Source organism: Vespula pensylvanica, chromosome 11, assembly GCF_014466175.1.
Source record: "Vespula pensylvanica isolate Volc-1 chromosome 11, ASM1446617v1, whole genome shotgun sequence".
Lineage (NCBI taxonomy): Eukaryota > Metazoa > Arthropoda > Insecta > Hymenoptera > Vespidae > Vespula > Vespula pensylvanica.
In genome coordinates this window covers 798,672-822,611 of record NC_057695.1, presented here as the reverse complement: position 1 = coordinate 822,611, position 23,940 = coordinate 798,672, and the positions used below count along the sequence as shown (strand labels likewise).

The window sequence follows — 23,940 nt, the reverse complement described above, 5'->3', positions numbered from 1 at the left end:
AAAATATAATAATAATAACAATAATAATAACAATAACGATAACACTAACATTAATAATAATAATAAAAAGAATAATTTTTAAAAATCATTGATACGTTTAATCGGTTCATCTTAAGGAAAATCTACTTAAACGATTAAAATTGTATTACTATCACAGTACCATCATAAAACACCACCAAAGAAAGAAATTTTTGAATAGTTTTTATCGTCCCACTGATCGATGCTTTTATTACTTTTATCGCAGCTCCAACATAAACGCGCCTTAATGCTCGTTAACTAGGACACGAAAGTAGCCAGTACGTCTTTGAATTTTATTAACCCTTTTATAGAGAAAAAAAAAAATAAGGAAAAGAAGAAAGAAAAGGAAGAAAGGAAAGAAAGAAAGAAAAAAAAAAGAAAAAAAAAATAGAAACAACGAGTCGTGAAATTTCTCTCGTAACATTTCAAAGATCGAACATGTTCGATCAATTTTTTATCTCGATCATATTCTTACAGCGTTTGATATTTTTTCTATCTTATTATTTTCCTTTTTTTCTTTATCTTCTTCTTCTTCTTCTTCTTCTTCTTCTTCTTCTTTTCCTACCTTCTCGTCTTCTTTTTTCTTCCATTTTAATTTTTCTTTTTTCTTTTTTCTCTCTTTGTATTCTTAAAACGTACGACTCGTAAACACATTGTTTAAAATATTATATTTATTCAAATTTACGTTCTGTGCATGCAACGATTTAAGACCTCGTTCTCGTCTCGATTCCGTAAGTTGAACCACCGTTGTATAGGTGTATGTATGTGTATGTGTATATAAATATATATGCACACACACACACAGACACACACACACACACACAAGTTTTACTTTTTTTATTTTTTATATACATTGAAAATTATTCTTCTTTTTTCTTTTTCTTCGTATTATTATTATTCAACACTCTAGCTGCGATATTTAGTGAAATTTTAATACACCGTACATAGAAGAATGTGCCGTTTTAACAACGCGAAATTAATTATAATCTTTTCTCTCTCTTTCCTTTTTTATTTCTTATAATAATAATAATTATTATTATTATTATCATTATCATTATCGTTATTACTATTATTATTATTATTCTTATTATTATTATTATTATTATTATTATTATTGTTGTTGTTGTTGTTGTTGTTATTATTATTATTATTTTATTTCTCGCCATACGTTTTATTAAATAACAGAAAGGTCTATTAAAATAAATAAAACATTTTTAATCTTAATGAATCTCCGACGAAAGACCGCACGCTCTCGTTGTACGTACGATCAAATATTTTTCGAATGTTTCCTTTCAATCAAAAAGAAATTCGAAATTTATTTTCAACGAGATTACAAAGTTGAGTAATTTAAATTAATACCAATCGAAATTTTTAACAGAAACGTTAAAACGTTTTAATATTCGCGTAACTCGCTTTAATCTATGCGAAAATAAAAATCGCTTCAAAACGTTTCAAAAGGATGAGAGTGTGCTTTGATTCGTCTTATACATCGCAATTAATTAATTATCTATTTATATCGTTTAAACTAATCTCGACTGATTAACGCAAGTAAGTCAATGTTGTTACGCATGGTGTATTAATAACCTTGTTTTTCCCCTTAGTTAATTCCATTAGTTTTTATACCGATCGATTTATAGATTTTAGCTATTATTATTCATTAGGACAATAATGACAACGATTAACGATTAACGATTAACGATGACGACGACAATTACGACAACGATGACGACGACAATTACGACGACGTCTTCTCCCGCGCGTACGTGCATTTCATTCATTGATGATGTGTGATATGAGAGAGAGAGAGAGAGAGAGAGAGAGAGAGAGAGAGAGAGAGAGAGAGAGGGACTCGCGTAAATCTTTTATCCCATTTCGAACCCGTGAAATTTTGCGATTTTTACACGAACGAGTGTCGTGGCGGCGTGGGGTGGATGCAAGAAATAAAAAAAAAAAAAAATATAGAAAATGAGAGAAAATGAAAGACAGAGTGAAAGAGAGAGAGAGAAAGAGAGAGAGAGAGAGAGAGAGAAAAGAATAGAATGAACGAGGACAAGAGCGTACGATGATGAATGAATCATTCAAGAGTAATGGAGTAAATGAATGAATGAAAGAGAGAGAGAGAGAGAGAGAGAGAGAGAGAGAGAGAGAGAGAGAGAAAGAAATTTTTTGACGGTACCCGAGGAAGTGATATCCTAACAAACAAAGAAACAAAAAAAAAGAAAGAAAAATAACAGACTTTTTGTCCGAGCTACCATTTTTTGCGGGTGACTTTTTGGAGTTGCGAAAACAACAACAACAGTAACAAAAAAAAAAAAAAAGAAAGATTCGAACGAAAAAAAAAAAAAAAAAAACAAAAAAAGAATTTTTCCTCGAAAGACACTCCACCCCTCCGGCACTACTACATCCCCGACTTCGTATCGCGAGTTTTTTTGAATGCATCACTCGAAAAAATCATATCGCGGAGAAAAGAAAGTAAGAAAGAGAGAAAGAATATATACGATTAAAATGGAAACGAGAATGTGTCGAGAGTATCAACGCGTTCGTGTGACAAAAAATTTTTGTCTTTTTCTTTTTTTTTTTTTCTAATATAAAGTTTTTTCTCGAGAAAAGATAAGGAAGAAAAAAAAATTTTTATATATATATATATGTATATATATATGAGAGAGAGAGAGAGAGAAAGAGGCTAGCACACGTATGTATGTATGTATGTATGTATGTACGTACTTACGTACGTACGTATGTACGTGTAAGTAAGTACGTTCGTCCGGGGCCCCTGTTTTTTACGATACGAGGTTGTACGAAGGGAGAAGATGATATTTTTTTCCCCTCGGCGTTTTACAAAAACGTACGACAAAATCTTTGTCATTCATCATCATCGTCATGATCATGATCATCATCATCATCATCATCATCATCATTATTGTCGTCATTTTTATCATTATCATCATCATCATGATCATCATTATCATTGTCAACAAAAACAACAACAAACATCCAAAGAACCATAAATATTCCCTTCTTTTTATATTCTTCTTCTTATATAATTATGGTTTCTCCTATTTCCTATAGCTTTCTTTTCGTAGACATTCTTTATCATAGGTCTTTCCCTTTTTCTGACACCCCCTTTCGAGGAGGAAGTAACGCGTTGTTCGTCGATCTTGATCGATCTTTCGATCGATCTATCGATCCTTTCAACTTTGACGGAAAACTCTTAGAAAAAAGAAGGAAAAGTAATAAAGAAACAAAAATTCGTCTTTTCGAACCGTAGAAAAAGAAAGGAAAAGGAAAAAGAGAGAAACGGGTGGAATAAAAATAAAGATGAAAATGTCAAATGGTGATCTTTCGTTTTTGCCTTAACTATAATATTTTCCAAAGAGAAATAATGTTGCTTCCTTCGCGAAACGGGTGTACATGAGCCTATAGTTATTTCATATTTGGAGTAGTGATTGCGCATGCCAATAATAAAAATAAATAATTTTAAAAAGATATATAATAAAAAGAAAAGGAACAAAAAAATGTATGCATAGAAAAAGAGAAAACCAAGAAAGAGAAAGAAAGAAAGCAAGAGAAAAAAAGAAAAAAAAAGTAAAACGAAAGATATTCTCACGTCTCCCGCCTCTCTGCTAATTCACTGCCACTGGGTGGAACGAGCTAATATAACTTTTTTTGTTAAACTCTAATCTCTCTAAAGATAAAATTCATAGATGTCGAGTGATATTTGCCCATCGAAGATCGTCGACGGTACGAGAAATATGGACTCTGATGATGATATATAATATTGATATATAATATAAATTGTTATATATTCGTAGAGATGGAGAAGGGACGAACGATGATAGAACGATTAGTATGAATATGACGAGTTGAATGATTTTTACGAGTGCCTGTTTAATAATAATTTCAACGAATGAACGAGCGTGTATGTTTATGTATGTATGTGCGTGTGAGTGTGTGTGTGAATGAGAGAGAGAGAGAGAAAGACAGAGAGAATGTGTGAAAAAAAGAGAGAGAGAGAGAGAGAGAGAGAGAGAGAGAGGGAAAAAGTTAAAGGGCAGTTCCCGAGGGAGAGACAGTTGTTCACTGTCAAAAATATTTTTTTTTCCTCTCCCTAACGAAAAATAATAAGAATATATATACAAATATATATATATATATATATAGAGAAAGAAAGATAGATAGATAGATAGAGAGAGAGAGAGAGAGAGAGAGAGAGAGAGAGAAAGAGAGAGAGAGAGAGAGAGAGAGAGAGAGAGAGAGAGAGCCAAATATTTTGACTGTTCACGAGTAAAAATATATCTAGTAGAGTATATTACTTGCATTATATACCCAATATTTCTGATATGCCTATGAGAAAGAAAGAGATATCCAAACAAATATTTTTGTAATTTATTCTTATATTACAAATTTTATATACGTGCGAAGTTGACACGAATTTTTACGAGTTTTTTTCCCACTTTTTTGGCGACTTTTGGGGCGCAGATGACAAAAGTGAGTATCCCTTAGCTCGTCTCGAGTTGTGCCATATAATTAATAATAATAATCTTTTCTTTTTTTTTTTTTTTTCTTTTCTTTTTTTTTTTCTTTTCTTTTCTCCATTTTCTTTTCCTTCGTATATCTTCACAAGTCTCTCTGTAATCTTTTTTCTTTCTTTCTTTTTTTATTTTTTTATTTTTTTATTTTTTTTGTTTCTCCTTTCGCTTCCTTTCTTCGTTTCAGCATTTTCATTCTTCTTACATTTTTACCGTTTATATATGTATATTCATATATATATATATATATGAACGTATGTACGCATTATTACATGTTACTTTGTTACATTTTCTTTTCTCTCGTTATTTTTTCATGATACTGTCAGAGAGCATTTTTGAGATGCCACTTTTGCTTTGGTCGTTGTTGTTTTCTTTCCCCTTTTTTTTCTTTTTTTTTTTTTTTTTTTTTACTTTCTTCGCCCTTTTTTTTTTTTTGCAGCAGCAACAGCAGCATCCAAGCGTATAGCCATGCGCCACGCGTGCACAATGTATCTGACGTGAAACATTCTAAACGTCGATCAATGAAACACACAGAGAGAGTTATGGCGTGTCCGATACGTTGTTCGAGAGATACGTTTCGCGATCGGTGCCAGAGATGATCTTTGATAGAAGACACTTTGTAAAACGATATCGACAGTAACCTGTTTGCACGTTGTCACAACTTGTAGAATCATGAACGGTTATCAATTTTTAAACGGTTTTACAACATCATTGTAAATTGAAGATCGTGGCCGAAACGAAAAGAAAAAAAAGTTTATATATATATATAAATCAATTTTTTTTTCTTTTCTTTTTTTTATATATATATGTGTGTGTATATATATACATATATATATATATATATGTATGTATATACAATCGTATAGTTCAGATACATCGTTTGTGCACGCATAGCGCATTAGCCTATAAAACTTTTTTTTTCGCTCTACATAGAAAAGAAAGAAAGTATATATATGAATCCACACGTATCTCGTTCCGTCGTTTTTCGATGATGATCGATCGATCGATCATAAGATCTATATCGATGTTCGCATATGTAGTTAGCGCTCATCTCGTGTAATTTTGTGCGACGTGTCTAAATAACGATAGTTATTAATGATTAGGCAGTGTTGAGAATTTTTTTTTTCTTTTTTTTTTCTTCTTCCTTTTTTTTTTTATATATATATATATCTTTATTATGTTCCACGTTATCGTATTTATTTTATTTATACGAAAAGAAAGCATAAAAATTATAATAATAATAATAATAAAAATAATAATAATAATAATAATAATAATAATAATAATTGCCGAATAAGCGAATCGTTCAAGTATAATAATCTACTTGTACGTTTGATCTAACGATCAAAAGTTGTTTTTACTTTTTAATTTCAAAAGATCGCAAGAGAAAAATCGCCATGAACGTTTCTGATGACCTTGAACGTTTCGTTATACTCGACTATACGATTCAATCTTCGTTATCGTTACTAACGTCTTCGTTGATTCGCGTTTCCGTGCTTAAGCATCAGCTATATCTACGAGCAACAACGTTGACGATAAATATTTTTAAAACTCATTCGCAAAAAACCGAGCGACGTTTTCTTTCGTGGAGAAAAAGAAAAGAAAATAAACAAATAAACCAATAAATAAAGAAATAAATAAATAAAGAAATAAATAAAGAAATGAGTAAACGAGTAAATTAATTAATTAATTAATTAAAAAAAAAAAAAAAAACAGGATATATATGTAAAAAAGAACAAAAAACGACGAATAAAGAAAAACGTTAATGAAACGCGGGAGGAAAATAGGGACGTATAATATAATATATATATATATATATATACTATATATATATGTATCCATATATATATATATATATATATATATATATATATTAAAAAACACAAATTATTGGTATTCAAATGGAGCATTACCGGTGCGAGGGGTTTATATCGTTATTAGAGCATGGGGTGCGGCGTGCCTCGTAATATTGTTTGTACGTCGTTTTGTCCGTGAGTGATTGTGGTGCCGGCATGTCGATATCATCCTATATCGATTTTATTTTCTTCTTTTTTTTTCCTTCTTCTTCTTCTTCTTCTTCTCTTCCTAATTCTTTTTCTTTTTTATCCATTTCTATATATTTTTTTCTTTTTCTTTTTCTCTCATTTCTTTTCCACAACAGAGAAAGCGACGAACGAACGAACGAACGAACGAACGAACGGACCAAAAAGAAAAAAATAAATAAAGAAGGAGAAAATACGGACGAACGTTGTTGACATTTTGACAAAACAAATTAAATTTTGTTTTCTCTCTTTAATTTATTTTCTTCGTTTACAGGACGTTCACAGAGGAAATGAATTATCCTAATTTCTTTTTGCTTTTTATCGTGATATTATTTCAGGTATTTTCTTGACAAGAAATTATTCGTTTTACGTTTATACAGATATACACATATATGTTTGTATAGTTATATTGATTTTTTCTTTTGTTTAATTATTACTATTATATTATTATTATTATTATTATTATTATTATTATTATTAACTACTGAGTTTTCCAATCCTGTAAAAACCCTCCCACCGTTTCCCTCCCTTGTATGAAAGCGTGTGGTATGGCGAGAAAGTGCGATTGTAAGTGTGATGCATGCTAGCGATAAAGTGCACCATTTAATTGTAGCTTGGGTTACAGTGCCAGGAGATCCTCAAAACGTCAAAGTAACGTCGATCAATTCGACGGCGATACACGTCGAATGGGATCCGCCGAAGGCTAAGGACCAAAATGGGGTGATTAGGGGTTACCACATACATGTACAAGAAGTACGAGAAGAAGTACGTTTTCTTTTTTTTTTTTTTTTTTCATTTCTTTTCTTTTAATTTTTTCATTTTTCCTTCCCTTACTTTTCTTCTTAATCACCTGAGCAAAAATTTGACTTCAAAAACGAAAAAAACAAAAAAGAGAATTTACATACAACGAATTTAGATATATATATAAATCATTACATTTATATACATGAAATTTATATAGAAACAACTTACAAGTATAGAAATTAATATAAATATGTATACAAATGTTATATGTATGTATACGTGTATGAAAAGTTGTATATTTGTAAGTTGATATGAACCAAAAAAAAAAAAAAAAAAAAAAAAGAAAAGAAGAAGAAAGAAAAATAGACAATGTGTAAAGCTTCCAAAGATATATCGATGATACTTAAGATAACTTAAGATTATGTTAACCCTAACATTTGGAAATTTTATCAGGGAAGAGACGACGTGTTTAACGAACCGATACGTCGCGACGTCCAAGAGGACGGTGTACGAGAAATAAATATCACAGGACTGCAACCGGATACAAGGTACTCCGTACAGATAGCCGCGTTGACGAGAAAAGGTGACGGTGATCGATCGGCACCGGTTCACGTTAGAACACCAGGCGGGGTACCAAACAGACCACAAGTTAACATAAAGTAAGAAATCTTTCGACGTTGTCTCGTTTCGAAAAATAAAAGAACGAAAAAAACGAAGAAAAGTTATTATTTTTTTTTTTTGAATATTTTTTATATTATATATGTATATATATATATATATTTTTAAATACTTTTAGAGTCCTCAGCAGAGATCCCGTCGTCCTTGAATTAGAATGGATGGAACCGACCCAAACGTATGGCGATTTATTGGGTTATAGAATTCGTTATGGTATTAAAAATCAAACGTTGAAAAAAGAATTCATTCGTGGGACTCGTCAGCATACTTACAAAATCACCGATCTCGGTAAGATCATAATGATAGTATAACATTGGCATTTTGATTGATATCAAGATTGATCTATGTGTAAGGGATAATAGGATTGATCGTAAATAATTTTCGTTTGAAGAAGAACGCGGCGTCGAATACGAGTTTAGAGTTGCCGGTCAGAATAGTATAGGATATGGTCAAGAAACGGTACAATATTGGTCAAGTCCCGAGGGAGAACCTAGCGGATCACCAACCAATTTGTCTTACTTCTTCCAAACGCCTGACACCCTCTGCGTCACTTGGGACAAACCGTTGAGACAACATAGGAATGGACAGATCATTGGTTACGACGTTCAGTTCAATAAAAAGAACGATCATTCGTCGATTATCGAAAGAAACACGACGAAAACCCGAGAGGTATTTTCGAATTTGGAGGAGGACACGGAATACGTTTTTCACGTTAGAGCAAGAACTATGAGAGGTAGTGGTCCATATTCCGAAAAGATAACGATAATAACGGAGAAGGATATCGGTAGAGCACCAATGTTCGTCAAGGCCGTAGCAACATCCGAATCGAGCGTCGAAGTTTGGTGGGAGCCAGTACCCAATCGTGGCAAGATCGTTGGTTATCAAGTTTTCTATACTACGACACCGGTCGAGGATCTTGACGAGTGGAAGCAAAAGACGGTAGGACTGACCGAGTCAACTGACCTGGTCAATCTCGAGAAATTCACTCAATATGCGATAACAGTAGCCGCGAGATACAAAACTGGTCTCGGTAGGATCAGTCAAAAGATCACAGTAACTGTCAAACCTGAAGACGTGCCTTTGAATCTCAGAGCACCGGAATCGTCTACACACTCTATGACGTTATCATGGACACCTCCTATAAGACTGAATCCTACCAATTACAAGGTGTCCTTCGACGCGGTTAAAGAGTTCGTCGATTCTCAAGGTATAACGCAAACGCAGATCGTACAACGTCGGCAAATTCTTTTCGATCCTAGCGTAACCAGTACGACCATTAACGAACTTCAACCGTTCACTACGTACAACGTTAACGTCAGTGCCGTACCACGCGATGGACAATACAGGCCACCTGCTAAAATCACCGTAACCACACAAATGGCCGCACCGAAGCCTATGGTCAAGCCAGACTTTTATGGCGTCGTCAATGGCGAAGAGATTCAAGTGATCCTACCTCAGGCGTCCGAAGAGTATGGACCAATTTCTCATTATTATTTGATCGTCGTACCTGAAGACAAATCTACGGCTGACAAACAGCCTGATGAACTTACGGAAGATATAATTACCGGCAAGAGTGCCAAACAGGAACGAGAAAATGCACCATACATCGCTGCTAAGTTCCCACACAGAGACATTCCTTATACTTTCCATTTGGGAAGTGGCGATATATATGAGGGATATGAAAATAGAAAATTGGAGAGAAATAAGAGGTATAGAATTTTTGTACGAGCTGTGGTCGACACTCCTAGAAAGGTCAGTACTTTGTCGTTCTATTTTAGAAGAGACATAACCTCTTACCCAATAATCAATCCCAAACAATTTACTTTTCAGCATCTCTACACTTCCTCGCCATTCTCCGAGTATCTTTCGTTGGACATGAGAGAAGTTCCACCGGGCGAACCACCGCGTCGACCAAACCCAAATACTCCGGTCGATAAAAATCCTGAAGTGTCTGTTAAAACCAGTGGACAGGAGCCTGGTATGGTTTGGGTAATTGGACCTATAATAGCGGCACTTATGGTCAGCATCTGTATGGTTCTATTATTTGTAATAAAAAAGTAAGTCTCTCTTTTTCTACCACGTTACGAAATTGGTTCCATTTGTTCCTTGTCCTCCACGTCGTTTTTGTTTCAGACGAAGGCAACCATGCAAGGCACCAGATCAGGCCGCAGTAACTCGGCCACTTATGGCAGCGGACATCAGTTCGAATCATGCACCGTCCGACCCAGTCGAAATGAGACGTTTGAATTTCCAAACACCCGGCATGATATCGCACCCGCCGATACCCATAAGCGAGTTGGGAAATCATATCGAACGATTGAAGGCAAACGACAATCTAAAGTTCAGTCAAGAATACGAGTCGATCGAACCCGGTCAGCAGTTCACTTGGGACCACTCGAACATGGAAGTGAACGCGTCAAAGAATCGCTATGCCAACGTGATCGCCTACGATCATTCTCGAGTGATCCTTCAAACGGTCGATGGGATGCCAGGGTCCGACTATATAAACGCGAACTATTGCGATGGTTATAGAAAGCAGAACGCGTATGTGGCAACTCAAGGACCACTTCAAGAGACCTTTGGTGATTTTTGGCGAATGTGTTGGGAACTTCGTACGAGTACGATCGTTATGATGACGAAACTCGAGGAAAGGACTAGAATAAAATGCGATCAGTATTGGCCAACAAGAGGTTCAGAAACTTATGGCCAGATGACGGTCACTATTACCGATATCCAAGAGCTTGCTACCTATTGTATCCGCACTTTCCAAGTTTGTAGAGCGGGTTATTCGGAGAGACGCGAGATAAAGCAATTGCAATTCACTGCATGGCCTGATCACGGTGTCCCGGAACACCCAGCACCGTTCTTACAATTTTTGCGAAGGGTTAGATCGTTAAACGTACCGGACAGTGGCCCATTGGTGGTACATTGTAGCGCTGGCGTTGGCAGGACCGGTTGTTTCATCGTTATAGATTCTATGCTCGAACGTATAAAGCATGAAAAAATGATCGACATATATGGACACGTGACGTGTCTGCGAGCTCAAAGAAATTACATGGTACAGACAGAGGATCAGTACATATTTATTCATGACGCACTTCTCGAAGCCGTTATATGTGGTAACACCGAGGTACCAGCTAGGAATCTACACTCTCACATTCAAAAGCTCATGCAACCTGAAATCGACAATATCACCGGCATGGAATTGGAATTTAAGAAATTGTCTAACATCAAAGCTGACTCCACGAGATTCATATCGGCTAATTTACCATGCAACAAACATAAAAATCGATTGGTTCATATCCTACCTTACGAATGTAGCAGAGTGTGTTTACAACCACAACGTAACATCGAAGGATCCGATTACATAAATGCCAGTTTAATCGATGGTTACAGATATCGCGGTGCGTACATTGCAACTCAGGGTCCGCTTTGCGACACCACTGACGATTTCTGGCGTATGTTATGGGAACATAATTCGACGATCGTGGTAATGCTTACCAAGCTGAAAGAAATGGGTAGAGAAAAGTGCCATCAGTATTGGCCATCCGACAGATCTATTCGTTATCAATGCTTCGTAGTAGATCCCATCGCCGAATACAACATGCCGCAATACATTTTACGTGAGTTCAAGGTCACCGACGCACGAGACGGAGCAAGTCGTACGGTTAGACAATTCCAATTCATCGATTGGCCCGAACAAGGTGTACCTAAGTCCGGTGACGGTTTTATCGATTTCATCGGTCAAGTTCATAAAACCAAGGAACAATTTGGTCAGGATGGACCAATCACTGTACATTGTAGCGCCGGCGTAGGTAGAACGGGTGTCTTCATAACGCTTAGCATCGTCCTTGAACGTATGCAGTACGAAGGTGTTGTGGATATCTTCCAAACAGTGAGAATATTACGTACGCAACGTCCTGCCATGGTACAAACGGAAGTAAGTCGATACATCTCTCGTTCGTTCTTATTTATGTCGTAATTCTTTATTTTTTTTTTTTTTTTTTTATTGCATTTCCCTATTTTTATTTGACTTTCTTATTTTCTTTTCAGGATCAATATCAGTTCTGTTATCGTGCCAGTTTGGAATATTTAGGATCGTTCGATCATTACGCCAACTGACAAGCCGATAATCGGGAGCAAAGAGATGCTACGAGAGATCGAAGGGAACGACAAAAAAATGAAAGGGATATCGGAGAAAGGGCTAAAGTACGACGTGTTTAGTACAATGGAGTTATATCGTGTTAAGTGTGCAGCAAAATGAGTAAAGCGTAGTTTTTATGCGTAACATTTACTCGTACCTTCCAAGGACAATTTATCGTAGTCGCTAAAGCGATAAATCGCTAATGTATCACAGACGATTTAAAGGAAAAAAAAGAGAGAAAAAAAAAAGGAGAGGAAAACGGCAAAAAAAAAATAAATGAATAAGTAAATAAATAAATAAATAAACAAGTAAATAAATAAACGGATAAATTAATAAATAAATAAATAAATAAATAAATAAATAAATAAAAAGAAAAATAATAATGGTAGACGATGAAGTGCAATAGTCGAATGGTGTTGCAGCACTTATAATCGCGCAAGGAAATTTTCATTCTTGACGGTAATTTAAAATATAAATATAGAAAAGCATTCAAACAACTTTTATCCTGAAACGTAAGAAACAAAACTAGAAGATTTACGAAGAAGATAATGAAGAGGAAGAAATTGATGAAGAGAAAAAAAAAAAGGAACAAGTTGTCGTCGTATAAATAGATTTTAGAGCTCAAAGATAAAAAGCTCGTATCGCGATTGTAGCCATAGCTGGAGCGAGCTAAACTAAAGAAAAGAAAAGAAAAGAAAAAAAAAAAAGAAAAAAAAAAAGGAAAAAACTGCCGCTTAAGTGTACGTGAATCTCCTCGTTGATGAGATGACAGCGACCATACTCTCTCGAGGCACACTTTTTTTACTTTATACAAAATCTCAACAACCAGCGTAACAAAAGGAACGAAAAAAGAAAATAAGAAAAGGAGGACAAAAGAAAGAGAAGTAAAAGAAGTAAAAGAAACGAAAAGAATTAGGGAATTGTCAGAACATGATCAGCATCATATCGTTCTCGAATCAGAGAACATAATTGATTTACGTCGTTCGACGATAAAATAATTTTGCGAGAAACGTACATGCTCGCAGCATACGGACATACATATACAATACAAATACGAATACGAACGCCCATCCATGCACATATAGACACATACACACGTCGACGTCTATATCAAAATCAAAATTCGAAGACGACCTCGATCATACGATCCCGATTCTCCGAATTGGAACATATCTTGATATATGTGAGAGTATTTATTACTAACACCTCACTTATGAAACATTCTTTGCAGCTACATTTTTGAAATCTTTTAAGAATGTCTTTATCGAAGCTTAGATAGTCTTCTAACGTTTAAGATGAAAACATGAATGAAGAAAGAAAGAAAGGAATAATAATTAAATTACAAGCATGTCTCTCTCTCTCTATCTATCTCTTTCTCTGTCTATCTCTGTCTCTCTATCTCTCTATCACTTTCTTTCTCTGTCTCTTTTATCTAAATAGAAAAGAGCATCGTAATAATAATAACGATAATTATAATTATAATTATAATTATAATAATAATAAAAATAAAAATAAAAATAAAAATAATAATAATAATATTAATAATAATAATAATAATAATAATAATAATAATAATAATAATAATAATGATATTGCACTTTACGAATCTCTTGTAAAGTGAAAAAGGACAAAGTAACACGAAAACTTGAATCTTGTTTATCGAAGAAAAGTGCTTCCATCGTTGACTAACAGCTGCAGAGAAGAAACTAAAAGTTGTGACACAAATAATGTCTCTCTCGTATATTTCTATGGAAAAAATAAAAAATTAAAAAATTAAAAGAAAAAAATTAACAATAAAAACGAAAAATAAAAATATTGAAAAGAAAAAGGGAGGAGAAAACGAAGAAGACGAGGAAGAAGAAAAAGGAAAAGAAAACTAAGAAGAAGAAGAAGAAGAAGAAGAAGAAGAAGACTAATAATTAGAATGCACAGTTCTATCTACGACTTAAGTGGGTGATGATAACGTGGCACACATTCACGAGTACTTATCGATGGAAATTGATTGGAAGAGAATTCTTGAAAAAAAGGGATTAGACAAAATACTTCTCGATGTGGATTATCAAAGAAGAAAAAGAAGAAGGAGAAGAAGAAGAAGAGACATGAAAATTTCCACAGACTAACAGGAAACTTGCCATACTGCCAAATTGACAATTAATGCTGTACCCATTATGCACGATAGGGATCTTCTCTCATTACTTATTGTAATTTTACAATAGATTATAAGCGAATCGTTTTAAGATTTAGGATATAAGTGACGCCATTAGAACAAAGATGACATTGAGTGAAAGAAGGATGAAAGAGGAAACGGTGCCTATATTTAATGAAATATGCACACGTGGAGATCGTGCATAGTTCTATAAAGATAATTTAATAGAAGCACTGTGTATGTTGGACTCGCATAATGTAATTCTATACCCTCGAATCCTTATGTACAAACTTTCAAATCTAAGCTTCTACCTCGTCTATTATTATATCTCATTTCGATGTAACCACTCGGACGAATCTAATCTTGTCTAATAATCGATCCAATCGATCAAACGATTCATTCTTCATTTTCTTCTTCAATAAGTATACCTTTTTGCATTTCCCAATCGGACATATTTATTTCTACCTTTGGCACTTATCTTCGACTCGATTAAAATCATAAACTGTTTGAAATCGTATTAACGATTTTGAAAGAGATATTCCAAGATTTTTTTCACTGACCTGAATATGATTTTTATCTTCAGTTTAGACAATAGGAAGGAAACGTTATTCTTCCAAATTGTTCGTTTGTACTATTATTATTTAAAAATGATTCGAGGGTCAGGAATTGTGACTAAGTGTACATAATTGCACCGTTTGTCATTAACAACATTATATATACATAAGATGATGAATAATATATATACATAGATATATATTATAAATATCATAAAAGAGAAGTGGATGTGCATAATAATGTGTGGATATTTTCCAGACTATCAGAATATAATCTGTTTTATTTAAAAGAGCATGTCCTATATCACGATATTTAATTTGTTTAGGTTCCATTTAGATGTTTTACATATTTTTTGATACTTTTTAATCTATCCCCGAATGTTTTTACAAATTATATATGCCACGTCTTTACAAAGTAATATTTTTCTTTTTTAATGAAATTTACTTCATATAGACTGAGTATATATATATAGACTATAATACTCGCAAGAGTTTCTATATTTATTTGCAACGTCATTTGATTCATCCGAACAAACTAAAAGCCACGTGTGTAATGTATTTTCAATATCCTAGAACGCAGCTCCGATAGATCTGCTCAACTTGCAGCTATAACTTTTGTACTACAAGAAAGTACTTAAATATTTTTCTCTCGTTCAAACAGTTATTATTTAATTAATTATTTGTCATTTTTTATTTCATTCGAAACGGATAGTTTTAATCGATTCATTTGCTAGTTTCATTCTCATTTAAATCTACTTTTAGTTTTTATACAAATCTTGACATAAATGGAAACCTTATGCTAATGTTACCGTGCTGGAAATAGATATGTATATGATGTTTTCCCATTGGATAAGTGAATATTTAAACTTATTTGGAAATAACATTACAGCATGGGAGTAACTTTATGCAACTTCATATTATCGAGAAGTACAACTAGTATCGAAGGATCTCACTAAAGTTGGCTCATATTCTTTTTCTAAGAAATATTGTACATGTTGTATAACTGGAATATAACATTTAGCGCAGCTCCATTTTATTAATAAAGGTATCAATGAATACTGAAGGAGAAATGAAAAGACAAATAATATTCTCAACCTGATCGAATACTAAGACATATATTTTTCATGTTGCGTCTAAGTAATATTATTTCAATCTAAGATATTTCATAAAAGAACAAGTTACATGTAAATGCATACATGGATATCAAATCTTCTGCATTTATTCAAATTAATGAGAGATCAAACATTCTTACATTCGTATAAAAAAGAAGACTCAGAAAAAAAGAGCAAGTTGACTTATTTCATTAAAATGTGATTTAATGACTATATGTATACAAAACGGTCCGACTGATATTTAGCTTTCTATATACCCCATTTTTATACATTAAAAAAAAAAAGAAGAAAAAATCTTGTTAAAAAGAAAAAAATATTATCAGCCGATACTCTTTTAGTGACGACTAATCCTTATAAAATTCTAGTAGTTCTTGTGGTTGGACTGTAAATATATATACATACATATATATATATATACAAATATATATATGTGTATATATATTATTACTAATATATTTACCAATTTCATATGAAAATTTCATCCTTCAGTGTTACATACCACCGCTTTATCGTTTAGTGTCAATATTTCTGCGCATCATTTTATTCTATCTTGTCTAAACATGAACGATAGCTTACAGAAATTAGAAAAGAAAAAAAAAGAAAGAAGAAAAGAAAAAAAGAGATAGCTCTTAAGCTTTAAGAGTGAAATCGCCCCTGTATTTATCAGAGTTCTTCTAATGATCTTTATAGAAAAAAAAAGAGAGAAAGACTTCAAACGTTACAAATAATTTTCAAAAGATCGTTGTGATAGAAACATATTCACATATTGACTTAATAAACAGTTTGTTCTCTTCTGGTGTTCCTTGCACCGTCAAGTTCTAATGGAAGTATTTCAAAATCAGACAAATAAATAAATAAATAAATAAATAAATAAATAAATAAATAAATAAATAAATGAATGAATAAAAAACACGTGCATTTAATAAGTGGAGCCACTTTTGTGGGACACCTCTTAATCTATAAAACGACATGTAATTATACTACCCAAGTGTATTTTGCCAAGTTTCTCAATGACTTCATGTTTCAAAGTTCCAGGCTAAACGCAAAATGTGTTAAAAGAAGTTAAATTGTTGTAAAAACATATTACTAGCTATAAGTTGGTAGCATTAATCTGTACTCACAAAAGTTACAAACACAAAGTCCACGATATTCATGTATTTGTAACGTACTAATTCTAACATCAGGTTTAAGTTCTCTCATATCATTTCAAAAAATTCTTTGTGTATATGTTGTAATTTAGGTCTGTATTTGTCATTAATCTTTATCATTTTTTTTATAACCGAAAATGTATAGCAATATGTGGTTTGTTGTATTCTTCTTCTTGAAAACACTTATGACTCGTATCTTCGGAGCAATTTTCACAACATTAATAAAATTCGATCGGCTACCAATGCTCCATGCAATATTGTAACGAGTTTGGTAATACGTGTAAGATCAAGCCGCAAGTTCATCTATTCATAGATGAAACGGTCAAATGATTACGATCGCAGATCCGGAGAAGAATGTGAGTTAAAAAGACAGAATAAGTCAAATACTAAATATCGTTGAAAGAATGGGAAATTATTTTGTGATACCTTCTTGCCAGAAAGAATACAGCAGGCTGAAGTGAATACGATAAATGCAATGTTACTAACTAACAACTATACAAATTAAATATTGTGTAATAGAAAGAGTCTGTTGACAAGGAGAAATACCGTGTACATTATGTATTGCCTTGTGGCATCAATAAACTAGTAACTAACGTCATAAAGTATTCTCTTTTGCATGACAACACAGAAGGAGTTTTAAAACAAATATTTTTCTTCATTGCGAAATAATAATTTTATTACAGAATACTTAAAATTTAATACCTAATATTATTATGTACAAGCATATCGTCATTCCTCCAATACACATTTACGACGTTATTAATTTCCATATACATCATACTTACAAAAAATATTTTATATTACATTAGTCTGTTGATTTGGATTAGTTGTTGGTGGGCTCCTCGTCATCATGGACGCAACCTTGAAAAAATTAACATTTTTTTGCTTAACACTCAGCTTTTATCTTTTTTTTATCGATCGCTAAATATTAATTACTAACATTTTGTATGATTTGTTTCTTAAAGAAGTCACTGGTAGCTGTTGAAATATACTGGTTACCTCCCATTTTACATTTCACGTATCCGTAAAGATTTGCTCCGTTTAATATGATTGCGATACATACGAGTAATAGCCATTGAAAGTTTAAACGAAATAAGGCTGTAACAAATAATACCGACCACAAAAGTGGACACAGTATCAATGCCAACCAGAAGATACGTGCCTCTGCCATGTTAATATGGTACTGTTGAGCACCCTGAAATGCAGGGCACATAACAGAAATTTGCAGCGATTGTATGATGACGTCGTCCTTATTAATATGCGCGTATGATTAACATTTATATCAAAAGTGAAACGATTATGAATAATAAGAAAGCGTAAAAGTATCAAGGACATACAAGTATCCGAACAAGATAACCTTGAACTATTTCTGCGAAGGTTTACAACATTCGAGAGTCATTCTTAAATCTAACGAACTATAATGAAGTATACGAATAACGAATAAGACAAATATATAATAAATCTAAAGAACTAGCCAAACCTTTTTAGATTCGAATACCCAGTTGCTCTTTCCATTGTCGTCTATATAATTCCACCATCTAAGTCCAACCATCAATCTTCCGGTTATATTTTTAACGGTCCAAAAATCCATGGACAAAAGAAGTACAACGACGACAAAACTTGCGATAAAACTATTTGAAAATAATTGACACATCATATAAACTACTATAGCCGATATTCTAAATGCTAGGTGAAACATGGTGATGTATGGATGCCTGCGATACAAAATAACATATATTAATTCCTATAAAGAGAGACGTTAAAATATTGTACACTGAGATTACACATACTTGAGTTTATCACTTGGAACAATTTCATCCTCTTCCTCAAAGGTTATGGTATCGTCATCCATCAGTAAGGGTACCTAAAAACCGACATAAAAAAATCTTTTCTAATTACCACGATCAAATTCCGAAGATAAAAAAAAAAATAATAATTTGCAAATGAGCAATCGAGCGAAGCGAGCAATGATAAAACGAACGTTTTCTATACAAAAAAAAAAAAAAGAGAAAAATAGAAAAAAAAACAAAAAAGGAAACATCGTCGTTTCGTTATCCCATTATCAAACGTTCGTTTGACGTATTAGAAAATTAGATTTTCTCATCGTATGTACTCTAGGCGATGTCATCTCTATCAATTTATACATACGGTAATTCTCTACGGAATGTCAGTAACGTTCTCCCAATGAGCTAGTTTAACGAGATATTTCAGCTCCCTTGATAAAGAAATTTCTCTTTATATCTCGTTCTAAATATAAATATTGAATTAGATACTACGATCTAAGCACATTAGGCATTAGTATGAAAATACGCAATGTTAAGGCACGATTTCTCTCATGCACCTACCGAAGCAGACGCCATGTTTGCACATTGGTTGACAGACGCGCATCGACAACACGCAATATTTGTCGTCTGCTAAAAGCTGCTCGCGATTGCAGCGCCACGTCGCGTTACTCATGTATAACATAATTGAAGAATATACGCGAATACGTGAAATAAAAAAAAAAAAAAAACGTAGATATACCACGAAATTATACGAAATTTTTCGCAACGATTAATCGTGTTATTCGAATGAAACGAATTACGACGTTTTATTTGCTAAATCATTACTTGCGCTTAATTATTTATTTATAATTTCCTTTCGAAATCACGTGAGAGAGCGACAGCCAATCAGATCACTTCGATCTTTGGCATTTTCGTTTTCGCGGCAACGAGCTAACGACGTCGAAATGTAAAGGAACAACGTAATATTATTTTCTAGTTATCAATTCGGTGAATTCGTCGACACAAAGATAATAGGAAGACTGATAACAATTTCAGGTATCGATATTCTTTTTTAAATGTTATGAAAAACATCTTTCCGTGTATGCGTCGATTAGTCATATATATATATGTATATGTATACACGTTATATATACTTATTTACGTATATAACTATTTATCTATTATCTTTTATGAAAATTTTTTTCTTAACAATATCAACTGATAATTGTTTATAACGAATTAATATTATTCCATCGTAAGATCATCAAATGATATAAATATTATCGAATTAATCGGAATATTTTTCGTCGAGTATCGATAACTTAACATTTATATTATATCAATTTCTATGGTAGAAGTCGTTGTAATTATATAAATCGTTTTTTTTTTATATGTATATTTTATATATATATATATACATAAAGAAAAAAAAATGATCGATAAATCATAATTAGAATATTTCAATTAACAAAGAATTTCTTTGTTATATATAAAGAATATAACGAAAATTGAAATAACGTAAACATTGCCGGTTGGTGTCGCATCGATCGACTAATCGCGTAAGCCGTATAGTATAGAAAGATGGTGGATAGAGAAAAAGAGGTAAAAAGAGATAGAGAGAGAGAGATATATATATATATACATATATATATATATAGAAAGAGAGAAAGAGTGTGATGGCGCTTTGGTCGAATTTCTTCGTGTCTGGTGTTAACGAGCAATGGACACGTTCATAAATGCGTGGACTCGGAAGTTAAAATTGATAGATTCAAGGACGAAATTTGAAAAAAGAGAAAGAGAAAGAAAGACATATATAGATAGATAGATAGAGAGAGAGAGAGAGGGTGGGAGAAAAAAGATAGAAAGAGACAGACAGAGAGAGAAAGAGAGAGAGAGAGAAAGAGAGAGAGAGAGAGAGAGGAAAGCACGCGTGTATCAAGAGAGTGAGAGAGAGAGAGGAATAACATTGACGTGTGAATCACGGATATTAAATAGAGCGTAGTGTGTAGTAATAATAGTAATAAAATAGTAATAGTAGTAGTAGTAGTAGTAGTAGTAGTAGTAGTACCGTAGTAATATCAATATTATTAGTAGTAGCAGGTAGTAAGTAGAGCAGTAGTAGTGGGTGATGTTGGTGGTGGTGTTAGTGATGGTGTTGGTGGTAGGGTGGTGGCAATAGATAGTAATTGGATTGCGTAGTAGTAGTGATGATTTAATCGAGATAAACGCGAAACGTTTTGCTGGTATCCGCGATTTGATGATATGGTGAAACGATGTGTTAACGACGGTGCTAGTGATGATGGTGATGGTGGTGTAGTAGGAAATGGTGGAGGTGGTAATGGTGGTAGCGGTATCAGTATCAGCAATAGTAACAGCAACGGCAACTAGCAGCAGCAACGGCAACAGCAGCAGCAGTGGCTCCAACGACAGTGGTGGCAGCACCAGCGATAGCACCAACGTTAGCAGTGGTGGTAGCGGTTAAGATAAGCGCGGGGGGACTGAGTGCGATTCCGTCGTCCGTGATTTTTGCTAGGCACGAGAAACAGTTTTCTCGTGGCACACGTTCGCTTCGAGTTAGTTTTGTTAGGAGAAGGAGAAGGATTGTTATGCAGCGTGTCACGATTTGGTGAATTAAAGAACGAACGACGAACAGGGAGAGAGAGAGGGAGAGAGAGAGAGAGAGAGAGAGAGAGAGAGAGAGTGAACGATAAGAAGATTTCAAGAATTTAAAAGAAAGAGAAAGAAAGAAATAAAAATGTTGAAGGAATATTCGCCGATAGTACAAGCCCTTTTAGGGACACTATTCACGTGGGCCCTTACGGCAGCGGGTGCCGGCCTTGTCGTCATCATACGCGGGAAACAGGTATTATTTTTTTTTCTTTTGATTATTATTATTATTATTATTATTATTATTATTATTATTATTATTATTATTATTATCATCATCATTGTCATCATATGTTTTTTCTTTATCATAATCGATCATCTTTTAATATTATTTGATCAATCGATATCGCTGGTTTACCGTTCGCGTCACGATACGAAATTCCGACTTAACCTTACACGTGCCAACGAAAAAAGAAAGAAGAGAGAACGAAAATAGGAAGAAAATAGAAAAGAGAAGGCGACAGGACTTGTGATTCTTTTCATTGTGAATTCCTTTCAAAATTCGCGCTCTCGTTTTTACTATTTGTCTATATCAATTTGACGTACAGTAGTGTATCGTAATTTGTTTTTTTAAAATTCGCGCCACTTTTTCTTCTTTTTTCTTTTGGTCTCTCTCTCTCTCTCTCTCTGCTTTTTTTTTTGTTCTTTCCTTTTCAACTCATCCGATTAATTAATTAATTAGTAATAGTAGTAGTAGTAGTAGAATTATTTATATTTAGATATTAACGTTTTGTAAAAATGTGTTATTAATCGTTATAGTCTTTAACTTGACTAATTTTTGGTACGTCCAAACGTGTCTCAAGGACTCTCGTTTCGTTTTAAATAGAGCAGTACGCGTACATACATCGAACGCAACCCTACTCTATCAAACTATACATGCTATTTTATCAATCGAGGGAAACGAGACACATTTACTCTTTATATTAATTCTCATCAGTCAGTTATACGTCATCTTCTTTCTCGACGTTTGAAAAAGGGCGCCATATTATCTTTGCTTACTACACTACTACTGTTACGGCTACTACTGCTATCATTTTGATTTTTTAATTTAAAAAGAAAAATAAAACGTAGGAAAAAAAGTACGCGATTGTTTTTCCCCTTTAAGGATAACGAATTGAAAAATGATAGAGGAAAAAATAAAACTATTGTTAGAAAAATATTTCTGATTGCGTCGAGAATTGTTTTAACGTTATTATATATATATATATATCATATATTATATATTATATATATATTATATATATATATATTGTCTTATCGTTTTGACGCTTTTATAAATCGATTAATCGGTTAATCTTAAGAAATCTATGTACATGCATATATATATATATATATATATATGTATATGAGAAAGTGTATAACGATAAAGATCGTAAAAGTAAAGTCCTGATAATAATCACTTAAGAGTCATGAACGATCGGCAAACGTGTCCCGTTTCTCATAGAAAGGTCATCGAGTGATGATCCATCCTACTGTACATCTCGAATTGGCATGAAGCCGGATATAGATATACGTATATACGTACCATACTTTATATATCATTTATATATCCAAAAATTTATTTCAAATGAAAGAAAAAGAAATCAAAAATTAATATCACAATTATTTCGTGATATTAATTTCATTTGTGCGAATAGTACGATATTTTGTTATAATTTAAAAAAAGAGAAAAAAAATAAGAGAAATGAAAAATATAAGAGAAAAACAGGTTACTTATCATTTTTGATCTATCGATACCAGTTGATCCGGTCTTTTCTCTATAAAAAAAAAAAAAAAAAAAAAAAAAAGTTAAAAAGAACAAAAAGTATATATATATATTTTTTTTATAGTTAATTAATTCTTAGTATTCGTATTAATAAATTGTATTAATCACAATGCACTAATATAGACTTTATATAATTATCAATTTCTATATAAATTATAATACGAATGTGGATCGAATGTTTGAAAATAATTTCAAAAATCAATGAAACATTTTCAAGACTTTTCGGATTAATCGTATCGTTTCTTTTCCTTAGCCTTGTAAAATTATAATCCTTGATTCGTAAAAACAATAAATTCAACTATTACGTGCACTTATATGTAATAAACGAATAATAACAATAATCGAAGTAAACGATAATCGATTTGTAAAACCATGTATAATATTTTTAGTAGAACCTTTATTAACAATATTTAACAACATTGAACTAATCCATTTTTCTAATATCTATTTCTAAAAAAAAAAAAAAAAGTAGAAAAATCAATAAAAAATAAGAAATAAAAAAGAGAGCTCAGTGACCCAGTGAAAATATCACAAAAAAAACAAACAATAAAAAATAAAAAAAAAAAGATGGTGGTCTGCAATCGATTAAAAATATTTATGCACACACACATATATATATATATTTATAAAAAA

General features: G+C 32.8%; 3 protein-coding genes across 30 annotated transcripts in view; 2 read left to right on the top strand and 1 right to left on the bottom strand.

Annotated features, from left to right (window-relative positions):
* Window positions 1-12,180, top strand: part of LOC122632993 (tyrosine-protein phosphatase Lar) — a 484,453-nt gene extending 472,273 nt beyond the window's left edge. For 11 of the 19 annotated variants that reach the window (XM_043820362.1, XM_043820363.1, XM_043820366.1 and 8 more), the window contains 8 exons: window positions 4,498-4,506; window positions 7,215-7,354; window positions 7,787-7,992; window positions 8,130-8,296; window positions 8,400-9,760; window positions 9,839-10,065; window positions 10,142-11,948; window positions 12,062-12,180. In XM_043820362.1, coding sequence (XP_043676297.1) covers window positions 4,498-4,506; window positions 7,215-7,354; window positions 7,787-7,992; window positions 8,130-8,296; window positions 8,400-9,760; window positions 9,839-10,065; window positions 10,142-11,948; window positions 12,062-12,130 — 3,986 coding nt within the window. In that variant the 3' untranslated portion in view covers window positions 12,131-12,180. Of the gene's footprint in view, window positions 1-4,497; window positions 4,507-7,214; window positions 7,355-7,786; window positions 7,993-8,129; window positions 8,297-8,399; window positions 9,761-9,838; window positions 10,070-10,141; window positions 11,949-12,061 lie in introns of those variants that run through there. The other 8 variants (XM_043820369.1, XM_043820373.1, XM_043820378.1 and 5 more) reach the window with 4 other exon arrangements.
* A 5,586-nt stretch (window positions 12,181-17,766) lies between these two features.
* The window catches only part of LOC122633004 (uncharacterized Golgi apparatus membrane protein-like protein CG5021), a 50,774-nt gene continuing 44,600 nt past the window's right edge, over window positions 17,767-23,940 (bottom strand). Inside the window, exons 1-6 of one of the 5 annotated variants that reach the window (XM_043820407.1) lie at window positions 19,458-19,514; window positions 19,261-19,359; window positions 18,903-18,976; window positions 18,593-18,827; window positions 18,053-18,307; window positions 17,767-17,973 (exon numbers count right to left, since the gene is read on the bottom strand). In XM_043820407.1, coding sequence (XP_043676342.1) covers window positions 17,908-17,973; window positions 18,053-18,307; window positions 18,593-18,827; window positions 18,903-18,964 — 618 coding nt within the window. In that variant the 5' untranslated portion in view covers window positions 18,965-18,976; window positions 19,261-19,359; window positions 19,458-19,514 and the 3' untranslated portion in view covers window positions 17,767-17,907. The other 4 variants (XM_043820405.1, XM_043820404.1, XM_043820406.1 and 1 more) reach the window with 4 other exon arrangements.
* The window catches only part of LOC122632998 (zinc transporter ZIP11), a 92,811-nt gene continuing 88,662 nt past the window's right edge, over window positions 19,792-23,940 (top strand). For 2 of the 6 annotated variants that reach the window (XM_043820390.1, XM_043820391.1), the window contains exon 1: window positions 20,929-21,738. In XM_043820390.1, the coding sequence (XP_043676325.1) occupies window positions 21,631-21,738 (108 nt within the window). In that variant the 5' untranslated portion in view covers window positions 20,929-21,630. Of the gene's footprint in view, window positions 19,932-20,924; window positions 21,739-23,940 lie in introns of those variants that run through there. The other 4 variants (XM_043820393.1, XM_043820388.1, XM_043820387.1 and 1 more) reach the window with 4 other exon arrangements.